This window comes from Thermobia domestica, chromosome 1, assembly GCF_964235325.1.
Source record: "Thermobia domestica chromosome 1, izTheDome1.hap1.1, whole genome shotgun sequence".
Taxonomy (NCBI): domain Eukaryota; kingdom Metazoa; phylum Arthropoda; class Insecta; order Zygentoma; family Lepismatidae; genus Thermobia; species Thermobia domestica.
In genome coordinates this window covers 194623730-194648798 of record NC_137454.1, presented here as the reverse complement: position 1 = coordinate 194648798, position 25069 = coordinate 194623730, and the positions used below count along the sequence as shown (strand labels likewise).

The 25069-nt window shown below is 35.6% G+C and overlaps 1 protein-coding gene across 2 annotated transcripts in view; it reads left to right on the top strand.

Annotated features, from left to right (window-relative positions):
• The first annotated feature begins 5474 nt into the window (after positions 1 to 5474).
• Positions 5475 to 25069, top strand: part of Scsalpha1 (Succinyl-coenzyme A synthetase alpha subunit 1) — a 74551-nt gene continuing 54956 nt past the window's right edge. The window contains exon 1 of one of the 2 annotated variants that reach the window (XM_081767759.1): positions 5475 to 5499. Coding sequence is in view for 1 of the 2 variants with exons in the window: in XM_081767756.1 (XP_081623882.1) it covers positions 5726 to 5762 (37 nt within the window). In the remaining variant the exon portion in view is untranslated. Of the gene's footprint in view, positions 5500 to 5604; positions 5763 to 25069 lie in introns of those variants that run through there. The other variant, XM_081767756.1, reaches the window with a different exon arrangement.

The following is a 25069-nucleotide window of genomic DNA, read 5'->3' as shown; positions in this document are numbered from 1 at the left end:
CGGTTTCGAATCGAAAATTTAAAGTGGGGGGGCTAGTGTGAAGTTGGCCCCCCCAACTTTATTTTTTGAATATTTCTGTACGTTTTTCGAAACAAACGATTTTTTCTTCAAAACAATCAATAACAAACGAAAAACAATCGATTGGCTTCAGTTTCGAATCGAAATTTTAAAGTGGGGGGGCCAACTTCACATACGTCAACTGAGCCCTACAAACCTTAGGATTCAGGTATTTTGCTAAGAAAAGACGTCTAAATTCATCATAAGAATGAATTTGATCCTTATCCTGGGAAATCCAGCAAGCAGCTGCATCCTTCATAGAACGCACTGAGACTTAAATCTGATATTCAGGAACCAGATTCATTAGTTTGAAGTTCTGCGCCAACTGCTGTAAGAAATCAAAAGGTGAAATCTCTAAAACATTCCCCGTAAATTCTGGAAAATGTCTAAGATCAGATAATCGCAATGTATTTTTTTAATAGTCATTAGGCTGTCCATCAACATTTAACAAAGGACAAGTATTTGATAGCAAAGAGGAACCAGGTTGGTCCAACCTCGAAGTTCTCGGACCACCAGGATCAACATAATTAGCACCAGAAGACTGAGTAGTGGAAAAATTAATTCCGCCCAATTTTGGCAATTAGAGGAATTGAGAAAGTTACTAAGACCAGAGTTATGAAAACTCCTATCTCTCGAGGCTACGGAACCTCTAACCTGACTCGGCTGGGAGTGAGTACAATGTTTGTGAGGAGGCACGTGAGAGGAAGTTGTATAAATACCGCTATTATTGCTCAGCAAGTGACGAACTCTGGAAGTATTTACCCCAGATGGTTGTAAGCTCGAAGTGGTTTGATTAAAGGGCTGGAAACGGCTACAGGGACTTCAGAAAGTCTGCAGTTTTCGCTGTCATTGGAGCGAAAAGCTCCCAAAAATCGATCTAAATCTTCAAAATGACGTGGATCAACGTTAAAAATATTTGAATTAGATGGGTCATTCTGTTCTTCCTCTTCTTCGTTTTCACCCTACTCGAACAAACTATCTACCTTTTCCCTTAAGGTCTCAAAATCTCTCAATCTGATGCAAGAATCGCTACAAAGCTGAATTTCTCAAACCTGATTAGCTAAGCTATCCAATTGACGCTTACTTGAATGGTTATCTTTCAGAAAGTTATGCAAAGTCTCTTCCTGTGAAGCTAAACTTTCGTTGACCACTTCAAGTTGGTGACTCAACTCTTCAACTCAACGATTACTCAATGACGTAATACGCTCATCTTGTTCTTTAATATGTTTGTCAACAGTCTCCTTCAGGCCTGACATTTATTTACTCATTACATCTGAGATTTCGCTAATCACAGCTACTTTTATATCTTAAGCTTCCTTAGTCACTTCCCCCTCAACACCTGAAACTTTCTCCTTAACACTAAAAATTTCATTATTCAACTTATTTAGTTGACGAGTAACCTGAGACATTAGCTAGGAAAGATTAGAGGTAACACTAACCCTTTCACTTACACTATCATTCTGACGATCTGTAACTAAGACACAAGGGTTTAAATTTTCATTTTCAACATTATCTGCTGGTTTGGGACATTGTACTAACATTTGTTACAATCCCAAAGAACTTCAGGCTTACTTTTTTTCAATAAACTCATCCTTAGTTAACCCGGTACAAAACCTACAATACCAGGTATTACACGAAGTGCACTCCAATAAGGTGCCTGTATGCAGGGGCGGATCCAGGGGGGAGATCGGGGCGATCGCCCCCCTTTGAAGAGGAAACTTTATTATTTTATATATATAAGTAAAACTCATCCCAAAGTTTAGAGCCCTTAAAAGTAGCAATATGACAACCCACCGCCCCCCAGAAGTTGGTCCTGGATCCGCCCCTGCCTGTATGACCACACTGACGTGACTTTTTCTTTGATTTATTCATTTTAACTGTTTTCGAAGATTTCCGACACAAGACACTAAGGATATTCAATACACTTAACAATTATTAAATAAGTTCCTTTCTGATTTAACAATAACTCATAAAGTATGGGAGCCCTTAACCCATTTCGACTTTATTCGGCCTGGAATTAGTGACAATGTGAACATATTACTGTTAAAGAACTACCTTAATGAGTAAGTTACCTTACTTTTGTTTTTAAGAAAGAAAGACAATAATATAATATTTACCTTATAACACTAGATTAAGATTAAAGGAACACTTAAAATATAATAAACATCAAACACAGAAAATGAAAAGAAACATTAAGAAAATATTTATATTTGTGCTTCGGAGCAAGACTATACTTGTTTTTCTTTATGTAAGCATATCTACTAACTTTTCGAATGTCTGAGGTGCATCGAGATAACATCAACGACGTATTAAATAGCTTTACGCCAAAACTTCGAACGATAGGGAGAACTGGAGAATAAGTGAAGCACATAATTACTAATGCCAAAGGTAACTAAGCTAAGAACAAGCAAATCTATCAAATCTGCCGATGAAACACTATCCAAAACAAAGTACGGTGAGAAAAATCAGAGAAGAAAAAGAAACTACATGGCGAGAAGAATCACAACGATACCACCCGAAATCCTGCCTGACTGAGTCACCAAAAGAGATGATGCGAGGAAAATCAAAAGAATATCGGACGAAATCCTGGGTGGAAATCGCCAAAAAGAAATGCAATTGGTGGAAAAAATCAGAATAATACCGGACGATATTCTGGCTGGAAGTCACCACAAAGAGATGTAGCGCCCCGAACTGCCCAAAGCATCTAAGATACCAGCATCCTTCAGTGTGGAAACAGTGAAATAAATGGGGGTCGCCATCCTGCTATTTTGATGAGCACAGGAAGACTCAGATAAAAAATTAAACTGTAAAAACAAAAATTTTAATTGCGACCTTTACAGAAACGAACGGATAACACCAGACTTAGGCGAGACTATCTCTCGCTTAATCATACGAATAAGTAAGAGGAAACCCTTTTCCCGCATTTGCTCTGACAACCTCACAGGTTAATCTAAACTTCAAAAGTAAATCGTGGACACCAAAATATTCTTCCACATAATACTCAGTGTGGCAATCCACAGCATAACACAAACGAAGTCGAACTGCTTGGGATGAAGGCAACGGCCCGCTCGGGAGAGTAACTTTCAGTGTCGTGAACATCCTATAACACATATCCTAGAATATGCTGTAAAAACATTCTGCAGTCTTAAGAAAAAAATTGCTAATTATTAACTCCGTCGTTAATTTTATATAATAAAATATACCGTAAAATAGACTACAAAAACAATTTGCAATCATAAGAATGACTAACTACTTACATTGTTGTTAATTTCAAGTTGTGAGCAATTCCTCGCAAGAATTCCTCAAGAGATCTTTTGTTTGTCTAATAATCGACACATAGGTTCCTCAGTTTATGCTGCAGATCAGTGGCGGCGGTTGGACGTTAAAAGTGAGGGGGCAAGACATGATCTGAATATTTGTATATAAATGTTAGTTTTCCTGGTTGTTTCTAACATTTTGTTTGACGAAAGGTTGTATAACTAATAGGATACTATATTTTCAGTTAAAATACCGTATATCGTATATAATAGTTTATTAAGTAAATTGAGAAGAACAACGCAAGTAGATTCTAGCCCTTTGTACTCTTAAACAACGAAAGTGTAAGAAGAGATTTGATTCCTTGCTCATTAACATCTCAAAATTCTGTCTGGAAAATTGTGTGATCAGATTATTTAATAAATTTGCAAAACAAATAAATAGAAAGGATAATATTAATCATATTTCTAGTAATGAATAATGATGCTTGTTTTGCAAAAGTTATATTGAAACTGAGGATTAATGAAAAACTTAATATTTAATTCCACACATGCTATTAAATGTATGTTATTACTCTTAGAAAATGAAAGACAGTAAATACTACAAGCATATGCTACGACATTTAAAGAAATATTTGCTTTTGCAACTTCTTGAAATATGTTCATTGCCATTAGGTGCAGATTTCACTTTCTTGGAACACATCAAAACACAACAATACTTACAATCCACACTTCAGTTATACAAAATAAACTTAAAACCTAGAATTATGTTCAATTTACTAAATTTTATTGTATATACACTCGTACATCCTTAAACACAACACTTCACTCGTATATTACACTACAAAACAATGGAAAAGGTAGAAGTTGTTTCTTATCACGCTCTTTTTAATCGATATTCCTTACTTTAGAAAGAAGAAAATACATTTTAGGAACTGTCAATTTTTGTGCAATTAAAGAATAACTTGTGAAATAGGCCCTACTTTTTTTTTGCATAATGTTCTTTCGATTAGCTTCAAAGCGGCTCACTAACATATCGAGCCCTTGTAAGAAGAAATGAAAGTATGCTGAAATTGTGCTCCAATAGGTTATTTTTTGGGGTTATTTTCTGTGGCGATTAAAACGCAATTACTGTAGCTTTCTTTACTCCACGGGGAGACAAACAATACGTATTCACGCAACAGCAAATATTATATGGCAGCATTTTTTCCTATTAATCAGTAACACATACAAAATCGTTACATTTCCAAATGAAACTATATACATTAATTGGTTACTTTAAAAAAGTGCGGGGGCAACTGCCCCCTAATCGCCGCCCATGCTGCAGATCAACCTAAACCTTTTTAGTTTTCTTGACGGGGTATTGTCCTCTTTTGGACTAGGAAATGGTAGAATGAACGGTGGAATTTTCTTTCTGTAGGCTTTGTATGAGTTTCCATACCGTTGGGTGGTTGTGTCCAACCAAATGGAAAAACTTAAAATTCCACCCCTCACATAAGTTATTTGTGCGAGGATTGTTAGACAGAGTTGTCTCATGAGAATTCCAAACTTCCGGCGGAAATCTTGGTGGCACTCTCTTAATTCTTACGACATCAGAATTCTCAGAATTGAAATATTATTAGCAGTTCGAATTTGGAACATAATGAATAAATCGAAAATTTATGCTGAAATCTTCATTTACCAAGTAAGAAATAAAATAGTTTAAAACCCGAGAATTCAAATTATACTTTCTGCCTTTGTCCTCATGCCGTTTTGTCCTCTGCCATTTCGTCCGCCTGCCATTTTGTCCCCTGCCATTTCGACCTCTGCCATTTTGTCCTCCTGCCATTATGTCCCCTGCCATTTTGTCCACCTGCCATTCTGACCGTTCCCGGGATTCTCTTCTCGACATGAAATGGCAAGTTAAAGACTAAATTAAAGACGCACAAATTTTTCTGTACATTTTACAATCTTGAATCCGTATAGTAAAAATGCACCTTTATTATTTTTTTTTTAAATAACGTATTCCAGAATAAAGATGAATAATAGTGACGGCAAAATAGGGCCTTTCACATTGTTTGAGTCCGTTCTCGATGTGAAGTTTCGTGGATTAGTATTTCCTTGCAGTTTGACTCAAGGATGTGTATTAATCTAACTAGCTTTATTGTATTACTACAAACAAAAAGTAAAGTAATATGAAATTAATTAGGTATACATTTTTATTTCTTTAGAAATCTTTATTGTTAACAAAATTTTTAAGCGTTATCATTTATGTAAATTTGATGTGATAGAATCATATTACGTAATTCCATTTGTGAAGAAGAGAATGACGAAGGTCAAAGGGAAAGGCAAAGACGAAAGGAAGTAGCTTGTACCACGGGGCTTGTAGTTGGTCTGTGGGACTTCACTTGCTTACTTCTGGGTTAGTGTTCAAGATGGCCGCGGCCGTAAGGGTATTTGCAAGAGTTGCAGGTAAAAGAAATTATTATTTATTGGTAGTAATAATGCATATATTTCAATATGTGACATCTCTAGGGAGAATTGAGTTGAAAGAATGAACTGAATATGATTCGAATGAATCTTGAATAAAAAATCATCATGTTTTATTGTACCGAACTCAGTATATAATGAAAATTGATACAGCATTATGTGAATACTGCGTTTTGGAGAGAAATAAATGCTCAGTGTAATTGCTTATTTGTAACGTTGAACGGATTCAGTAAAGGTTTTGTAAATAGCTGTTAATTCAACTGTTTCCGTAATATATACTGTACGAATCATTTTGAGAAGAAAGTTCGTGATAAGTCGATTCATTTGAGTGAATGCACAAAAAATTTATTGTATGTGATAAGTGGAGGATTTAACTGACTGTATATCACACCAGTTTTACTATAGGAGTTAAGCCAACGATATACAAAGGCTAGAAAAGTACACAGTGATTAGAAATCGTACCTTGATCCCGGCGTACCGTATTGACGAAAACAACTTCACTACCCAGTCCGTAACAGGCACCTATTCTATCACTCGTGAAGTAACTCTCATCACGTAGGCCTAGAACTGAGTACTAACTTCAAGAGTAATACAATGTGTCACTTCAGGATTAGTGTTGTAAAGGCCTGGGGAAAAACCGGAAATTTTGAGTTAAAAAAAAACCTTTTTCCCGAGCTTGGAAAAAAACGGAAAAATTGGGAAAAATTGAAATTTTCGAATATTTTACTGAAGCTGCATCAGTTCCCGAAGGAGCAGGACGCTCATACTTTTAGGGATTATTCATGGAGTATGTACGAACTTGCAAAGGGGGTAACAAAGCGACTTTTATTTACTTATCGACTGATACGAAAATAAAAAAGAACGTACTTTATATCTGCATGTGTAGTGCCCTTGTACTTTATCTATGACTATGTGTGTGTGTGTGGGGGGGGATTTAACGCATATCGCATGTCTTGTGCACATGGATACTTCTTACTGTTGCACTACGTAGAAAATTTATGGTATTTCATGTAGAAGTGGTAATAGAACACAGAAGAAACGCAGATCAGTGGGTTCTCATGTATACTATTACCGTTAAGATCATTGAGTAGTTATGTTCCTTTTACTAGAATAGGAAAATTTTGTAGCAACAAATATTTTTGCACCACTCCTTTAAAGTTAGCACCCTGATAGAATGGAATTATGACTACAAAATATACTAAAATATAATCCTAGTTAGATTAGTTAATATAGACACATTCAAATTATCTTAAGTAATCTTATACAGTTACCGTTTGATGACATGGAAATGTTAAACTAACAGGGCCAGAATCATTTTAGTTAATACCAATATGTTAAAGTCAAATATATATTTTATGGAGATACTTATCTTCCTTGTACTTTGTAAACTTTCCGGAAATTTTGAACTCATTAGAAAAAATCTTTTGTAAAGAAATATTGTCAAACCCCGAAAAATATAATTTAAAAACTATTTCTTCGCCTGATGCTAATCTTATTTGCTGTACCGTGCTTGCAGCATATATACAACGTATTTCACTAGCAGGAAAAATACTTAAAGCAACAGTTTTTAATTTCACTTTTTAGTTTTCTGATTTCTGATAAAACTCCTTCTTTAATGAGGGCGCGGTGGCTGAGTGGTGGAGCGTTCACCTCCGGTGCTTGGGGTCCCTGGTTCGATACCAGCTCGCGCCGTGTGGAGTTTGTGGTGGACAAACGCCGAGCTCGTGGGTTTTCTCGGGGTTCTCCCGTTTCCACCCACTTCAGCCCACCATTTCATTTATTTCTCATAATCACAGTCTCTTTTAGCCTAACCGGCATATCCGTGGGACGTAAAACTAAAGATTTCATTTCATTTTCACTCCTTCTTTGTTATTTGTATATTTTTCGAACAACTCAAAAAGATAGATGACCTTATTTACATATACACATACACCACACAAACGCGTAACTTTGAGCAGCGACAAATATATTAATGAATTTAACATGTGAAACTTCCGTTCGTTATTATTAAAGACTAGCAGAATATCCATTCTTCGCACGGGGAGAATATGTTTCATTTTAGGTATAAAGGACACCAAAACTGTCACCACAGAATTTAGTGACCCCCAAAACTATGAATTCGACACTAGTATCAGTCATTTTCAATTACGTTTACATGTCACCCTTTCCCTTTAGGAGTACTAATGGGGTTGGATTTAAACGTCATCTGAAGTGTTACTTTTCGTCACAGCAACTCCAAAAACTATGGATTCGGCATTAATATCGGTAATTTTCGATCATTTGTAATATATCTCCCCTCTCTCTCGCTCCAGGTCATGGCGCTGAATTTAGATTTAAACGGCATTAGAAATGTCACTGCTCATCTCTGCGACCCGAAAACTATGCATTCAACAATAATATCATTTTCGATCGTTTTTTATATATCATTCCCTTCCCCTCTCCCTAAAGTTTCGGTGTTGAATTTGGATTTACATTGCATCGGAAATGTCACTATTCTTCTCATCAACCCCGAAAACTATGGATTCGACACTGAGATCGGTGATTTTCAATATATATCCGCACTTCCTTCCTCCAAGTTGCACCTTCAAAGTTGAACGGTAAAATCCGTCCCAATCCCGAACCTCATCTATGTTGAAAACTTTTTTCGAGATCGGTCTGGTGGTTCAAAAGTTGTTAAGTTACAAATATAGTCACTTTCATTTTTATATATGTAGATAATTTGTCTCACTAGAAAACAGGTATTTGTTTACATACAAAATTTTGAACATTAAGTTTATATTAAAGTCTGTATTTGAATATTAAATAATAGTAATTATATGTCTTAGTGCATGAGTATTAGTGAAATTTGCCTTCTGCTCTTTCTTTTAAGAAGTAATTTGATTAAAATTAACAAAATTTCACCAGATCAAGAGCACACATTCAAGACCCCTATTTCTTGCAACAGAAACGCTTCATGATGGTAGATGTGTATGCAGTCATAAAAGATCTGTAATTAACCTTTTCAGGACGAACGGCTCAACCCTTGAGCCAGCAATTCAAACCTCTCTAGCTCAGCTCCTAATTAACCTAGAGATATGATTTTGGTATGTATCTCTTCAGAAAGGATGGAACTTTTTAATCCTGTGTATATCATTCATGTAGTGGGTCCCGCCGTGAAGGGGGAGGGGGGCAAAGTTGGGTGTTTATAGCTTTCCCTCTCTCCCTTCAGAATTTGGGGGGAGGTACCCCCCCTGATGGAGCTACAAGGATAAAAAATGGCATCCATAGAGACAAATGAACACACTTACTAGTCATACCCAGTCCATGACTTTTGGGCTTGAGAGGGGCGAATAGGAGGGGTATTGAATTTACCCTTTTTCTTATTGTATATTTTCTTATAAAGACAAAAAAAAAATATATTTCAAATTTGAGGAACTCTGGCAACATTGTTATCCATCGTACGCAAGAAAAAAAAAATCTCACATTTACGACAGATATTTAGGACAATGATACACAAAAGTCAAACCCGTCGGTTCAATACAAATGGAAAAAGAAATTCAGAACCCCACACCTACGTGACACATCCTGTATATTATTCAATATCCACTGTTGTGTACTCTAACGTTGACAGCCCTAGCGACATTCCTAATTATCACAAACACACAAACCATACCTCGTTGAAAACCTTATAGATCAGCCTTTCCAACAATGTAACTTTTGTGTGTCTCGGGCCAAACCAGTAAAAGAAGAAGAAGACGAAAGTCAAAATTTTGGGTGGAAAATCAAATTTTTCGAAATTTGTCGAACTATGGCAACGCTGTTATTTTTCGTACGCAAGTAAAAAAAATCTCACATTTACGCCAGACATTGGGAGCAACGATATAAAAAAATGAATGGTGTAGGTGCAATAGAAGTGAAGAAAAAAATTCGGAACCTCGAACCTACGTGAATCATCCTGTATTTTTTTCGATAGATTGTGGTATACGCTAATATCGGCAGGCTTGGCCACGCTCCTAATTGTTACAAGCATATCAACTATACCTCGTTGGAAAGCTTATGGAACAAATATTGCAACAAGGTAACTTTTGTGTGTCTCGGGCCAAACCAGTAAAAGAAGACGACGACGAAAGTCAAAATTTTGGGTGGAAAATCAAATTTTTCGAAATTTGTCGTACTATGGCAACGCTGTTATTTGTCGTACGCAAGGAAAAAGAATCTCACATTTACGCCAGACTTTGGGAACAACGATATAAAAAAATGAATGGTGTAGGTGCAATAGGAGTGAAGAAAAAAATTCGGAACCTAGAAGCTACGTGAATCATCCTGTATTTTTTTCAATAGATTGTGGTATACGCTAATATCGGCAGGCTTGGCCACGCTCCTAATTGTTACAGGCATATCAGCTATACCTCATTGGAAAGCTTATGGAACAAACATTGCAACAAGGTAACTTTTGTGTGTCTCGGGCCAAACCAGTAAAAGAAGAAGACGAAAGTCAAAATTTTGGGGGGAAATTAAAATTTTTCGAAATTTGTCCGACTATGGCAACACTGGTATTTGTCGTACGCAATGAAAATAATTCTCACATATTTGCCAGACATTGGAAACAACGATGTAGAAAGATGAAGGGTTTAGGTGGAATAGGAGTGAAGAAAAAAATTCGGAACGCCGAACCTACGTGAATCATCCTGTATGTTTTCGAGAGATTGTGGTATAAGCTAACATTGGCAGACTTGGCCACGCTCCTAATTGTCCAAAACATATCAGCTATACCTTGTTGGAAAGCTTATAGAACAGACATCCCAACAAGGTAACTTATTGAACAGACAGACACACACACACAGAGAGAGAGAGAGAGAGAGAGAGAGCGAAAGGGAAACAGTTATCACCTCAGAGCGCACCGTTCTATTTTTAGCCTGGTCAAAGTCAGCTGTAGCTATCAGTTGAACGGGGAACCTAAGGGTCGTAAATATGCATTTCTTTCAACTCCCTCCTTTGACAAGTTATTTAGTTTTAGAAAAAAATCTTCCTGCCGAAGCAAAAGGAAAGAAAAGCAATGATCTTGCGACGGACAATGTTAGGTGAACCAATGCGAGTTTATTCTCTGCTGTTAGTAAGAGAATTTTTCTGCATTCCTACTGCAATTACGCGGTTTATTTTTTGCACAATTGTTCACAATAACGGGGGTAAATGTGAGAATTATTCTTCTTGCATACGACAAACAACAGTGTTGCCACAGTCCGACAAATTTCGAAAAACTTTATTTTCCACCCAAAATTTTCATTTTTGTCTTCTTTTTCTTTTACTAGTTTGGCCCGACAGACACGAAAGTTACCTTGTTGGAATGTTTGTTCCATAAACTTTCCAACGAGGTACAGCTGGTATGTTTGTGACAATTAGGAGCGTGGCAAAGCCTGCCGATATTAGCGTATACCACAATCTATCGAAAAAAAATACAGGATGATCCACGCAGATTCGGTGCTTCGAATTTTTTCCTCCATTTCTATTGCACCTACACCATTCATTTTTTATACCGTTTTCCCCAATGTCTGGCCTAAATGTGAGAATTTTTTTTCTTGCGTACGAGAAATAACAGCATTGCCATAGTACGACAAATTTTAAAAAAATGGATTTTCCAACCAAAATTTTGATTTTCGTCTTCTTCTTCTTTTACTAATTTAGCCCAAGAGACACGAAACTTGCCTTGTTGGAATGTGTGTGTTATACGGATTCCAACGAGGTATAGCTAATATGTTTGTGACAATTAAGAGCGTGGCCAAGCCTGCCAATGTTAGCGTATACCACAATCTCTCGAACAAAATACAGGATGATTCACGTAGGTTCGGGGTTCCGAATTTTTTCCTCCATTCCTATTGTACCTAAACCCTTCATTTTTTTATATCATTGTTCCGAATGTCTGGCGTAAATGTAAGAATTTTTTTCCTTGCGTACGACAAATACCAGTGTTGCCATAGTCGGACAAATTTGAAAAAAATAATTTTTTCGCAAAAATTTTGACTTTCGTCTTCTTCTTCTTTTACTAGTTTGGTCCGAGAGACATGAAAGTTATCCTGTTGAAATGGGTGTCTCATAAGGTTTCCAACGATGTATAGCTGATATGCTTGTGACAATTAGGGGCATCATCAGACTTGCCAATGTTAGCGTATACCACAATCTATCGAAAAAATACAGGATGATTCACGTAGGCTCGGTGTTCAGAATTTTTCCCTCTATTCCTATTGAATCTAAACCCTTCATTTTTTGATATCATTGTCTCCAGTGTCTGGCGTAAATCTGAGATTTTTTTTGCTTGCGTACGGTATATAACAGCGTTGCCACAGTCTGACAAAATCTGAAGAATTGTATTTTTGAAAAAAAAAAATGATTTTCGTCTTCTTCTTCTTTTACTAATTTGGTCCGAGAGACACGAAAGTTACTTTGCTGAAATGTCTGTTCTATAAGGTTTCCAACGAGGTATGGTTTGTTTATGTGTGACATTTAGGGAGGTCGCCAAGTCTGCCAACGTAAGGGTAGACGAAAATTTCTCGGGAAAATAGGAACAGGATGATTCACCTAAATTCTATCTTCCGATTTTTTTTTTACCTAGCTATTATACCTTTGCCCTTCATTTTTTGGTATAATTATTACCAATGTCTGGCCTACAGGTCAGGATATTTTTCTACCGTACGACTAGAAACAGTGTTGCCAGACTCACAAATTTCGAAAAAAATATTTTTTTCACTTTTTCTCTCTTTCTTCTTCTTCTTCTACGGGTTGGGTACGGTAGCCCCAAAGGTTATCTTACTAGAATCTTTGTTTCATAAGCTTTCCAACAAGGTACAATTCATACCCATGGAAGAATTAGGAGGGGTGCTAGGGCCGCCAAAGTAAAGGTCTACGATTTTCTTGAAATCCCTGCCCGTCCTGAAAAGGTTAATGCACAACCAGGAGTAAACGACTAAAAGGCACATAGAGGAAATGAGTGCAGATTATTAATTTTCAAGAATAATTACAGCAGTTTTATTTTCGAATGGTTGCTTTTTAAATATTCACAATAATTTCTCAACTTACATTTTTGACGCATTCGAAAAAAAAAAAAAAACTGTTCCATTATTAGTGAAACTCAATACGAAGAATTTTGTTTTTTCCCAATTTTTCCGGGAAGAAACCGGAAAAAACGGTTTTTTACCAGCAGGTTCAAGATTTCCAGAAATTTTACAACACTATACTTCTTCGACTCTTTATGTGGTCTTTATCCTCGATATTTCAGCCATCTCGTGCCCACAATCTCACAAAAGACAAGGAAGCCCGGTGTGCACAGTATGTATAGATTGTTACATAAATTCGCAATGGTATATTATGGCAGATGTTGCATTTCTCTATGCAGGTTAAATTCGGGAGATGTGTTATGCAGCATTTCCATGGGAAAATTAGATGCAAACTGCGTGAAAGCTGTTGCCCACTTTTTGACAGGATTCTAGCCACCAATTGCGTCTATTTGGGTTCAACGCAGGGCGAAGCTTAGAAGCGTACGGAGGAGCAGCTGCGTTAGCAGCAATGGGTGCATGCCTAAACCAGGGCAAATGTGAAAAAAAAACACCAATCTGTACTACATGATCACTAGAAGATAGTTTTGATCTAAAATTGCTAGTAATGAAAAATAGTTTGAAACGATAGTTTCATGTTCACAGATAACACATGTTTGGCACCTACGTAAATAATTGGCAGGGTACTAGAACACTGACTCTCATCTCTATTGAGTTGTAATAAAGAAAGCAATCAATTGTGCTACTATCCCGCCTTCACTCGCTGTCGCTCGCTCGGTGTTACTGTCTAAATTGAGTATTTAGCTTTGATAAAGGAAGGAACCAGCCTGGTTAGTAACTCACTTTCATCCATGTGTGCGGATCAGTGTTTTAAAACCTTCCCTAAATAACTTTCTGTAGCATTACTATTCCTTCGTGAGTTCACACATTTTACCGTACAAATTTAAACATAAAGAACACGTTCATTGTTAGGGTAGTAAAATATCTTCACATTTCACAGTAGTTCTTTTATGGCGGATTGCATCATACGTAGCGTTCATATGTGTTGTGTTTTTTCTGTACTATTATACATTATACGTTATAGGTATGCATAAGTTCTGCATAACACATGTCAGGTGTGAATTTTGGAAATACTTGGTTTGCTATTCTTCATCGTTACCAAATATTTACATTTTAATATATATAAAAAAAAATATTAGAAATGGTAAGAGAGAAAAGAAATGTATTGAACAATATTTAGAAAAGACGAGATAAGATGATTGGACACAGTACAAGATATGAAGGTATCACGTTAGTAGCTATGAAGGGAATTACAGAAGGAAAAATACCTAGAGGAAGGCCGCAACTGAACTGTACGGACCAAATAACACAATAGGCTAAGTAGGGAAGAATAGTTACAAAATAACTTAACGAAAACTTTGGCTTAGGATAGTGTAGGACGGAATGCTGCGTCAAACTAATCGAGAGAATGCTGACCTGAGATGAAATATTTATATATGTTTATCACTTTTAGTTACAGTAGAGAAATAGAAGCAAAGGTAAACATATTCTTGTGATGCTGAATCCATATCAGAAAACCTAAGCGGTTAGCGTACACGCCTTTGGCATGGGAACTCGAGTTCGATTTCCGGCGGGAGCTCGTGTGGTTTGAATTTTATGTTTAAAAGGGACGTTAAACTCAAAATCAGCTCAACTCAGCCCATATTATAAAACTGCTTTTCGTTATCTGTTTCCGTTTTATCCATTATGCAATCATTGTTGTTACTGAAAATCGTAAATATTCATTTTAGGTTTGAACAGATAGATAAAAGTTAGACAGAATTCATTCGTGGGACGCTGAATCTGTCCCCCCCCCAAAAAAAAAGAAAACTGCTTTTCGATATAGTTTACCGTTTTCTGCTGTATGAAAATAAGTATTGAAAACGGAAGTTCTAGTATATTTCAGCCAATTCCGGGTTTTCGTAGACTGGTGGTATGTTCTCTTGAGACGTCGACTCCATTGCAATAATCAGCTACTCGCTATCTATTATCGTTTTTTTCTATACAGAGCAACGTTAAAACCGGAAACAAGATTTCTGCCACTTCCGGTTGGATTAGAGGGTTAACGGAGACGAAAATATTCTTTGGACGCTGAATCGATTGAAAAAGAAAACTGCATCTCTATACTACTTGCAGTTTTTCCTCTAGTATCTGTTGACAGCTGTTCTATAAGACTTCCGACGGTTATGTATCGCATAGTTTTGAAGTCTAATGTTTAAGCTACATTTGACATTTATGTCCTTAGGAGTCATTATCAGTGAGGACCAGCTCGTAAAATATATGAGGACCACCTGAAATACTTCCTAAGGTGTTTCAGTTTAGCTAATTCAGTACAATATCGAAGTATTATCACAGTAGAATGGTCTCACTCATTACACAATAGCTATCAAATATAATTCCAAACATAGCTTCCAAATATTGCAATGATTTTGGTCTCTGAAGATGGTGATAAAGCTTGTACGAAGTTCTCGATAAAACGAAATTAGCGTCTAACACAATTCCGAGGAGGATCCTATATGCCCATCCAAGAGCAATAGTGTGACTTTGTATCAACTAGCGTGAATGGTGAGAATCCTTATAAACGAGAAATCAGTTCTGTTCTATGCATTTAACCGTCTGGAAAAAAAAAAAGAAAAAAAGTAGATTGTTTCGTGTATGTAATAAAGTCATCTTCAGTAATAAGTTACACTACGTAAAGAAACAGCAATTTTACAATACTCATCACTGTTCAAGTGCTTTCTTCTTACATACGCAGAATGAAAACTGCACCACTCGATCATGATTGATCCCTGATCTCCAATTGACCGTGCCGATGCTTTGTTATACAACCTAGTGCGCTCCTTGAAAAAACATACGTTCTGTCTCCCTGGGAGTAGATTTAATTGCTTATAATTTCGGCGACTTACTAGCTGTTGCCATCATGAAACAAGCAACGGAGAAGATAATTTACACAACTGTTATCGCATTTCCTCGCTACCTTTCATAAAAATATTACACTTAATAGCACAGTATTGTATTTAAACAAAATCAAGCCAAAATATATAAAGCATCTTTTCTGTTACCGACATTTCTGCATGAATTGTGAATGGTCCTAACTGAACATTTAAAATCGATTATATATACAAGTAAATGTGTACGTATGAATATTCCTGCATAACTCGGGAACGCCTAGGGCAATTTCCACCAAAGTTGATGTACGTATTATTCACAATCTTTATTATTATTATTATTATTATTATTATTATTATTATTATTATTATTATTATTATTATTATTATTATTATTATTATTATTATTAACTGAATACTGTGGGGTAAGACCCCCTAACACATCTATGGGAGTAGGAAGGGTAACTGATAAAAATTATTTTTAAACTGACCAGGGTGGATTGATTTAAATCAGTCTGATTTAAATCACGATTTAAATCAAGATTTAAATCACTTGATTTTTTAAATAAAAATCGCTGATTTAAATCAAATTCCGAAATAAAATAATTTAAAGTGAAAATAAGTAAAAATCCCGTTTCTGTTGTATTATTTCGGTTATGGAAGTTAATAATTATAATACAATGAGACTCAAATGTACAGTATGTACAGCATAGTGTGAAAACATGTCATGCACAGGATGATTAGAGGAAATCCCGTTTTGAACGGGCAACGGAGCAATACTGCTTTCTTTCCTTCGTAACAATGGGTTTGGGTTTTTAAATCGTTAACTATTCCAACGGGGAAATCACCATCGACATTTGAGACGAAAATTCTTTGGCGTGCGCGTCTGCTTGTTTGTTCCCAGATAATAGGGCGTATATAGAGGGGTCCTATCCCCTCTCCGATTTTTTTTAAAGATTTATAATTTTAGGTGAAATTTATGTATTTCGTACCTCAAGCTAGTTCCATTTTTTTTTAAATATGCCCCTACCAAATATCAGTAACTTTTTATGAAAAAAAAAGTGACATTTTCATAAATGTTGCTATACTTTTTCCTTAATGCTTAACCTTTTAAATTATATTACCAATTTTTATCCTATTAAAAATCGAATCTGCATTATTCGATTAAAAAAGTACCAATGAACCTTTTTACTTCGTTTTTTTTTTTCAAGACTAAAGGCACTGTAGTATATGTTACATATGCTTTCATGCCTTTCTGCGTCGAGACATAGTGTGTGATGACATCATAAATTTAAAAAGATTTTTTTTATGCCTATTATTATTATTTTTCGGCAGGCTTACATTTTGCATTCAAAAGACTGAAATTTTGCACACTTGTTCAGTACACCCCTTAGTATTTTTCAGATGTTTTCAGATCTCTGCGTGAAAACAGGGAGGTCCAGAGGGAAAATGTAAATAATAATAATAATAATAATAATAATAATAATAATAATAATAATAATAATAATAATAATAATAATAATAAATAAATAAATAAATAAAATAATAAAAGCTTTTTCCGCGATTCAGATGGAGACATATGAACGGTACCGTTTGAAACGCTGTTCTATTCTGAAGAGAATGACGTACAAACAATGATCCTAGGATAAATAGGGATGTTTCAGGAAACTGTTGCCTGAGATCCTGTTTTATAAGGGAATCTGGGGATTTGGGAGATATTTTTCGCGGGCTTACATTTGCACCTAGAAAATTGAAATTTTGCACATTTATTCAATGCACCCGTTAGTATTTTTCAGTGTTTCAGATATCTACCTTAAAACAGGGGGTTGGTCCAGAGGGGTAAAAAGTAAAAAAGGATATTTTTTTTAACAGAAAATCTCTTTTTTCTTGATTTTTCCGCCTCAGATACACCATGGAGACATTTGAATGATACGATTGAAAATCTTCTTTATTCTGAAGAGAATAATATACAAATCACGACCCTAGGATAAATAGAGATGTCTGAGAAAATTTCTATATTACATGCGTGTTATCTGGGACATTGTGGGGATGTTCTTAGCTCATTGTTAAATATTTTCCCCGCCCTTACTATTCAAGATAGCTTGAAATTTTATACACACATTTAGTACACCCCTTAGTATTTCCCAGTTCATTTTGAGATATGTGCGTTAACACAAGGGACTCCAGAGGGGATCAAAATTTTTAAAAAAAGTCAGAAAAAAACACTTTCTCTCAAAATTTCCCGCTTCAGGGGCATGATAGGGAAATCTGAATGTTACCGTTTCAAAAGCTGTTCTATTCTGAAGAGAATTAGGTATGAACCATGATCCTAGGATAAATAGGGATGATGATGTAGCTGCTTGACTGAAAGTCTATAATTTTCCTTTTAAAAAAGCCATAATTTAAAAGGGTTAAGAAACAATGATTGGGATTAACAGAGGTTAACAATTGGGGATTAATTCAAAATTCAATCCTAATACTTTCACTTAAATGGCATAATTAGCATTTAATACTAATTCCTAATGCTTTTTCTTCAGTTCGCGACTTGTAATTTACGAGGAGAAAGATTGGATTTAAATCAAAAAAATCGATTTAAATCAAAAAAATCAACAAAAATGATTTTTTTAAAAAAAATCATGATTTTTTTCCACCCTGAAACTGACCTATATTAGTGTCGAAACCATCATTTTTAGAATCGCAAGGTGTGACATTCAATGTGGCTTTTATATCTAAGTTATCTTTCAGTTGTATTGATAGTGAGGAAACTCCTTAAAATCTTCCTTGTATTTTCTTTACATTATTTTAATTTATTATTATTATTATTATTATTATTATCATTATTATTTTACTAAACAAAGTTTTCTGCATTTGCCAGGGTACCTGAAACTAACATAGCATTAAGTAATGGAATAGGACCTGAATATTTCAAACTGCAAACAACATGGTGTTTCAAGAATAATTCAGTCCCTTTTATTCTTAGTATTTACACTGTTATTACTTCGAATGCATTGTTTCCAAACTCACAATTTTAAGAGACTTAGAAAAATCAGGCGCTTAATTACATTTTTTCGAGAAGTGTACAATTGGATTTAGTGTAGGAACAGAGCAAGCGTTACCCCAAAGAAACTCGAGACTTAGTTTGGGTACTATATCAAAAGTTGAATGAAAAAAATGAACAACAATCAAGTACAATGTTTCAACATTCAAAAGTAATAGTATATCGTATGTAGGAATTCGAAAGAATGAGAATACACATGTATGATTGATCTACTTTATCTCGGTACAGAATAAACTCTCGGAAGAACTGAAATGAAACGGACTTGAACGTATCACAGTTATGCTTTCTGCGCTAATGAACTACTTCTTGTCCAAGTTACGAGCGTTGGAAAATGGAAGGAGGAATTGGTTTAAAACGACTGTGTGTAGGCCAGCGGTGTAAAGCGGCATGTGAAGAAACAAAAGTACGTAGTATCCAAAAATGCAACAATCACATGTGATGAACGAGTGCACAAGGGTTTCTCCACATAACAGGATTCCCACAAATTACGTGAATATAATTTTGACCAAAGTTAGTTGCATGAATGCATTTCCTCCCAGGATTCCGTGAAAGATCATAATTCTGTGCATAGAAGCAACGGAAATGGAAAAAAACAAGAGCAGTTGTGTGCTTTGCATAACGATACAAAGAAATGCACTGGGACATTATACTTGGTGTATTCGTTAGATGCAATCCTTTCGTCGGGGTGGTTTCCCTTCCTTCGAGTTGGCCAACCGCACATTACCCTTGAGCTACGAAAAATTAAATTGCTATCGTTATCGCATTGCTGGCAATTTCAGTCTCGTCTATAAGCTATTATTCTTCACAGCTGTCTCGTGTACACATACTGCAGTGCACAAATAGTATGTACCTCTTAATATTTAAGTTATTCTGCTTTCTACGAAACTGAATAAATATTTGAATTTTAAAGTGTATTTCTTTGTTCGTTGTGCAACACGTACAACAGCTTGTGTTTCGTTTATTTTCGCTGCTTCTGTGCACGGAATTATGATCTACCTTGGAAGTACGTGTTACACATTCATGCAGCTTACTTTGGTCCAAATTGTGTTCACATAATTTGTGGAAATCCTGATGTCAGTTGAAGTATACCTTGTGCACTCATTCATCACATGTGATCTTTGCATTTTTTGATACTACATGTTTTGTTTCTTCACACGCCGCCTCACACCTCTGTCCTTGAATACGCAATCGTTTTAAACCTATTCTGGATCAAAGGCCCTCCGTCCATATTCAAACGCTCGTAACTTGGACAAGAAACCGTTCATTAGCCTAGAAGGCATGACTGGTCAAGTCTGTCAGGAAAGTAAATGTACACATGTTTTCTGAGCCTAGCATTCCTGTGCTCCAGCCATGGAGAATATGAGAATTAAATCAATCAAATGTTTACTGAGGGGCAAGAAGAAAAGTCTAATCTGAATAACACATTGCTAGAGATGCAAAAAAGCAGGCTTTTTTGAATCGATGGTTTTTTTCACATAAAAAGCCGGCTTTTTTGGGAAAAAAACGAGAATTTTGGAAATTTTGGCTTTTTTCAACTTCATGATTTTTCTATCTAAATAGCTTTCTTATAGTATATTCTATAGTTAGATAAGAATTCCATGACCTGAATGTGATATTTCGCTCTGAAATTCACCATCAAGATGGATGGAGCACATGTTTTACGAATTAAAGCTAACATGAAGAATGTAGTATTTGAGGGTAATTTTAGAGGCTATTTAACTTTATTTTAACTTTTGAGTTATCGACATCTTTTTTCTTCTCTAGTTTGTCACCCGTGTTTCATTTCTAAGAGCTTTTAGTACTCTAGCTTCTAGCGCAAAAGTTAAACTTGCCCGTTTTTTATTTATCCGTCAAAGCGTACGTTTTTCAATATATCCGTCAAACCGTACTTCCACATTTCTGTTATACTGTAGCTGTGAAGTGATTTAGCAATAATTTTCCGGACACAACCTTGAATACCAATTTATACAAATAATCAGTAGCGGATTTAGAAAAGTACTTTAGGAGGGGTTTTTCTGATTGTGTCGTTTCCTAAAAAGTCCTAATTTTATTTGGGAAGTGCTTGAAGTTTATGAGTACAGGCATAACTAATATTTCGTTTGATTTATATGTTTAGCAATAATCTTCCGGATACAACTTTAAAAATCATTTTATACTGAGAATCAGTGGCGGATTTAGAAAAGTATTTTGGGAAGGGTTTCTTACTAATGTTTAGTTTTTTTAAACATTCGTAATTTTTATTTGACGGGAGCTTAAAGTTTATGAGTAAAGACATAAATAATAGATATATCGTTTGTTGCAGACATTTCGTAACTTTGGGGAACGGGCTTCAGTCCGAAAGACCTCTAACCCTCTAAGCCCCTCTAACCTTCGCAAAACCGTCACTGCTGGTAATTAGTAATAATAACGATTGAAAAACAATAAAAAAGGAAGTCGCCCAACTCACAGTACACGCACTATTTCTACATTCACAGATGGAATGAAGAAAAGCTTTGTCAGAATGGTGGAATGCTGGTTGAATCCCGGACTTCCCGATAGAAGCGCAAAAGCTAATCACTCAGTCATGTTTGTTGTGCAGTTGTATTTAGCTTAACTTAAATATATTCCGTTATCCTTTCTTTTTTTTTGGGGGGGGAGGGGGAGTTCCGTAATGATATGTTGAATCCCTCTTGTTAAAAATTCAGAAAACTTGAGGATTGGGTAAACTGTGATGGTGGTTCTATAAAACTTAACTGTAGAATTTCAAGAATATACAGAACCTAAAGCTCTAGATGTGCAGCCTTTAAGTGTATCATACAAATCTAAGTATTTCTCTTATGTTTTATTTTAATTTTATTTTGTTTCAAAAAGAGGGTATGGAATATTTTGAAGTAAAAATACTACATACTATTTTCCTAGTTATTTGTGTATTCTTTAAAAAGAAGTGTTACTTTTAGGGTTGGCTGGTTTACACCAACTTTTTTTTTTTTAATAACTGGTTTAAACCACAAAAATAAAAAGAATGAAAAATGCGAATCCTGTGAACTTCATGTTGACGTTTCCAGATATCAAACCACCTGCAGTAGTTTTATTTCCCTTTCACCTTTTAATCAAGGTGTCCCATGTTCAATTCTCGGTCGAACCACAAACCTTCTTTCATGCGTAACCCAAGTAGCGGTTCGGATGTCAGTTTAAGCGAAAGTCTTCTTCTTGATAACCTCGGTATTTCGTAAGGATGTTAAGTCTAAATATACGAAACAAACCAAATTGTATATTTCTGCATTCCTAAATGCGTGTTGTTTTATAAAGCCAATATTGCTTAAATATATTGATAGAAATTGGCAAAATTTATCGATTGCCTATGTAGCTTCCAACATTAGCTTGGATTGGATTTTCAATGATATCTACGTACTGAATTTGTAATTTAATACCTCAGTTTTAGCGTACTGATTATGGTAGTTGACCTTTAAATTTTACATGCAAAGCAATAACAGGATTTTCCCGTTATTGTCTTACATTTCAAGTAATGACGGGATTTTCCCAATGGCTAGGGCGGGAGATTCTCAACTTAAGAAATTTATTGACCGCAGTTCTTTAAGCTTATGGGAGTTCTTCCGGCATAACCCCGCTGTTGCATAATAACATCAAGGCGAAACAAACTTATTTCTGTGAATATGTAATATAAATACATAAAGCAAAAAATCTAAATCAAAAAAGCCTGGTTTAAACCAAAAAAGCCTGGTTTAAACATCCCCCAAAAAACGGGTTTTTGGCATTTTCAAAAACAACCACGGTTCTTGCCAACTTTGCTTACTTTTGTATATAGGAGGTTAAAAAATTCTTATTATATACATTGGTTAATCCTGTGGAATTCATAATGTAAATATGTTGAAGAAAAATTGTTTGAAATATTTTTTCGAAATTCATAGTTTATTTTCGATGTTTTATATTATTATCAGCATCAACCACTAATTAAATGATTTTTTGTGTTATAGAGAAGCGATACAAAGTCTGTTTTATCAATTTAAAGCAGTATTTTGAAAAAAGCCCAAAATTTCCCAAGCAAAAAAGCAAAGCAGAAAAAACCGAGTTTTTTTCCAAAAAAGCCGGTTTTTTTCCGAGCCCTTGCATCTCTACACATTGCAGAGGGGCACAAGCTGTGAATACGAATACTGCATAGTGTAAATAAAGGACGACACCGAGAGAGAAAGCCAGAAACAGCTGCTAAACGGAGAAAAAAGAGTAAAAATTATCGAAGTGGGAACATAAAATACAAATACAAGCAAATACGCCGACAACTAAACGCTTACCAAGCAATGATCTTGGTGTAGTGGTTAAGGTGCTGGCTTACAAATGCAAAGGACGTCAGTTCGAATCCCCTGCAAGAAGATTTTTAAAATTTTTTTGTTAATAATGCATACAGCTCATGACACATGGTAAAAGAGGTCGTATTTAGTCTTTCATAGCAATTATTATTGGTAATGTTTAGTACTTATAATACTTTTGTCTCTGCGTATTGCTTTTATTCTTGTCTTCATTTCGAAAGAGAAGAATATCCGAACAAATGCCACAAAGATTCTTATTTTGAATGTAACGCCATTTGCAATTAGTAAAGAATAAAATTGAATGTTCCAACGTAGCTGCAAAAAGTTTAAAAAAAATGGAAGTGGAGGGGTTCGAACCCATATTCATGGTCATTAGAAATACAATCATTACATGCCTTAAACCTCTCGACTACGATTTCTACGTTGAGTACTAGGAGGCTTGTGTTTAGGTTAGGCTGGTCAATACGTTTTGCAGAGGCCCGGTTTAGCTGTGACGCAGCACGGGTGCGAGAAGGGTGCGAGGCACTTTGGCCGATCATCACCCTCTGAGACACAAAAACACTTTCAGTTCGAAAGTTTGTGTGTCTATTTATCTATATGTATATATATTGTAAAATTTCGCCGGTAAATGGGTATTCATAATGTTTGAGTAACTTTTCCTCTTTTACTGAAATATGTATGTGCAGGGACGTATCTTCTTTTATTGAAATATTGGACCCGATTAATCACCTAAAGAGGGTTCACGACAATTCGCTACGGTCAGGATTTTTTTTTTTTTTTTGTGTGTGTGTGTGTGTAGTGGAGGATATTTTCTTATCGGAACTAGACGATTGTTAGTGATGATATGAAGTTACACATTGAAAGTGAAGTAACTTGTGAAATTTATTATTTGAAAGAATAATATAATAAATGTGCTTTCCTCTAACACAGAGAACTGTAAATAATGTATTCTGAGTTTGGGAGCTTGTATGGCGAGGAGTGTTATTTGATTTGATTTTCAGTAACACATTCAATTGCAAATAGTAGTAAGCAATATTAGTGGTAAGTAAAATAATAATAATATATTACGAAAAGGTGTTGTTTGTGGCAACGCAATATCTTCCTCAATTCATCATCAAACGTAATGATTGAAACGCATATCTCCCTTACAAACAAAATATTAATAATTTATATCGAGAGAACGGGAAATGGTAGAGTGATGGGAGCAACTTTGGACAGTATGCACTCATAGGACTTATAGAAAAATAAGCGATTTCAATGCAAAAAGAACAAAGAGGCATTGTCATGGGGAGTCATGAGGCCACGGCAGAGCCCTCTTTAGGAAAATGTCGATAACTTATATCGAGAGAACAGGAGGTGATAGTAGAATGGGACCAACGTTGGACACCATGAACCCATAAGGCGCATCGAAGAAACTAAGGGAGCGCCAGCCAGCGTTATTTATTTCCACATGATGATAAAAAATTATATTGTGTGAAAGATATGCACGTGGTAGTTAGTAATATTTAATATTATTATTATTATCAACAGTGTCTTTTCATCATGTGTTCATGTTTGACATGAAACAAAAGAGAAGATCTATCATTCGTAGAAAGAATAAGAATAGACAGTTACTTTAACTGTGAAGGAAGACGAAAAATACAAAAAGAGTGACTACCTAACGATAAAGAAACAATACTCTCCCTCAAATGGATAAAAGATCAATCCAAGACAGATTCGAACTCGTGTGGCCGGCGCGAAAAGCCAGTGCTTTGTCCACTCGCCCACTGTGTCGTTAGGGATTACAACCACCGCATTAACAGCTATCACGTCCGTGGGTTGTACACTATGATCACGTGTTCCTTCTTTGCTGGAAGTTGACAATGTTCTTACATGTAGTAGTTAAACCTACATGCTATGTAATAATGAGGTATTTAGATCTACATGCTCTCCATATAATATAATAAAAGTGTCATGCTGGGTATAAGAAACATAA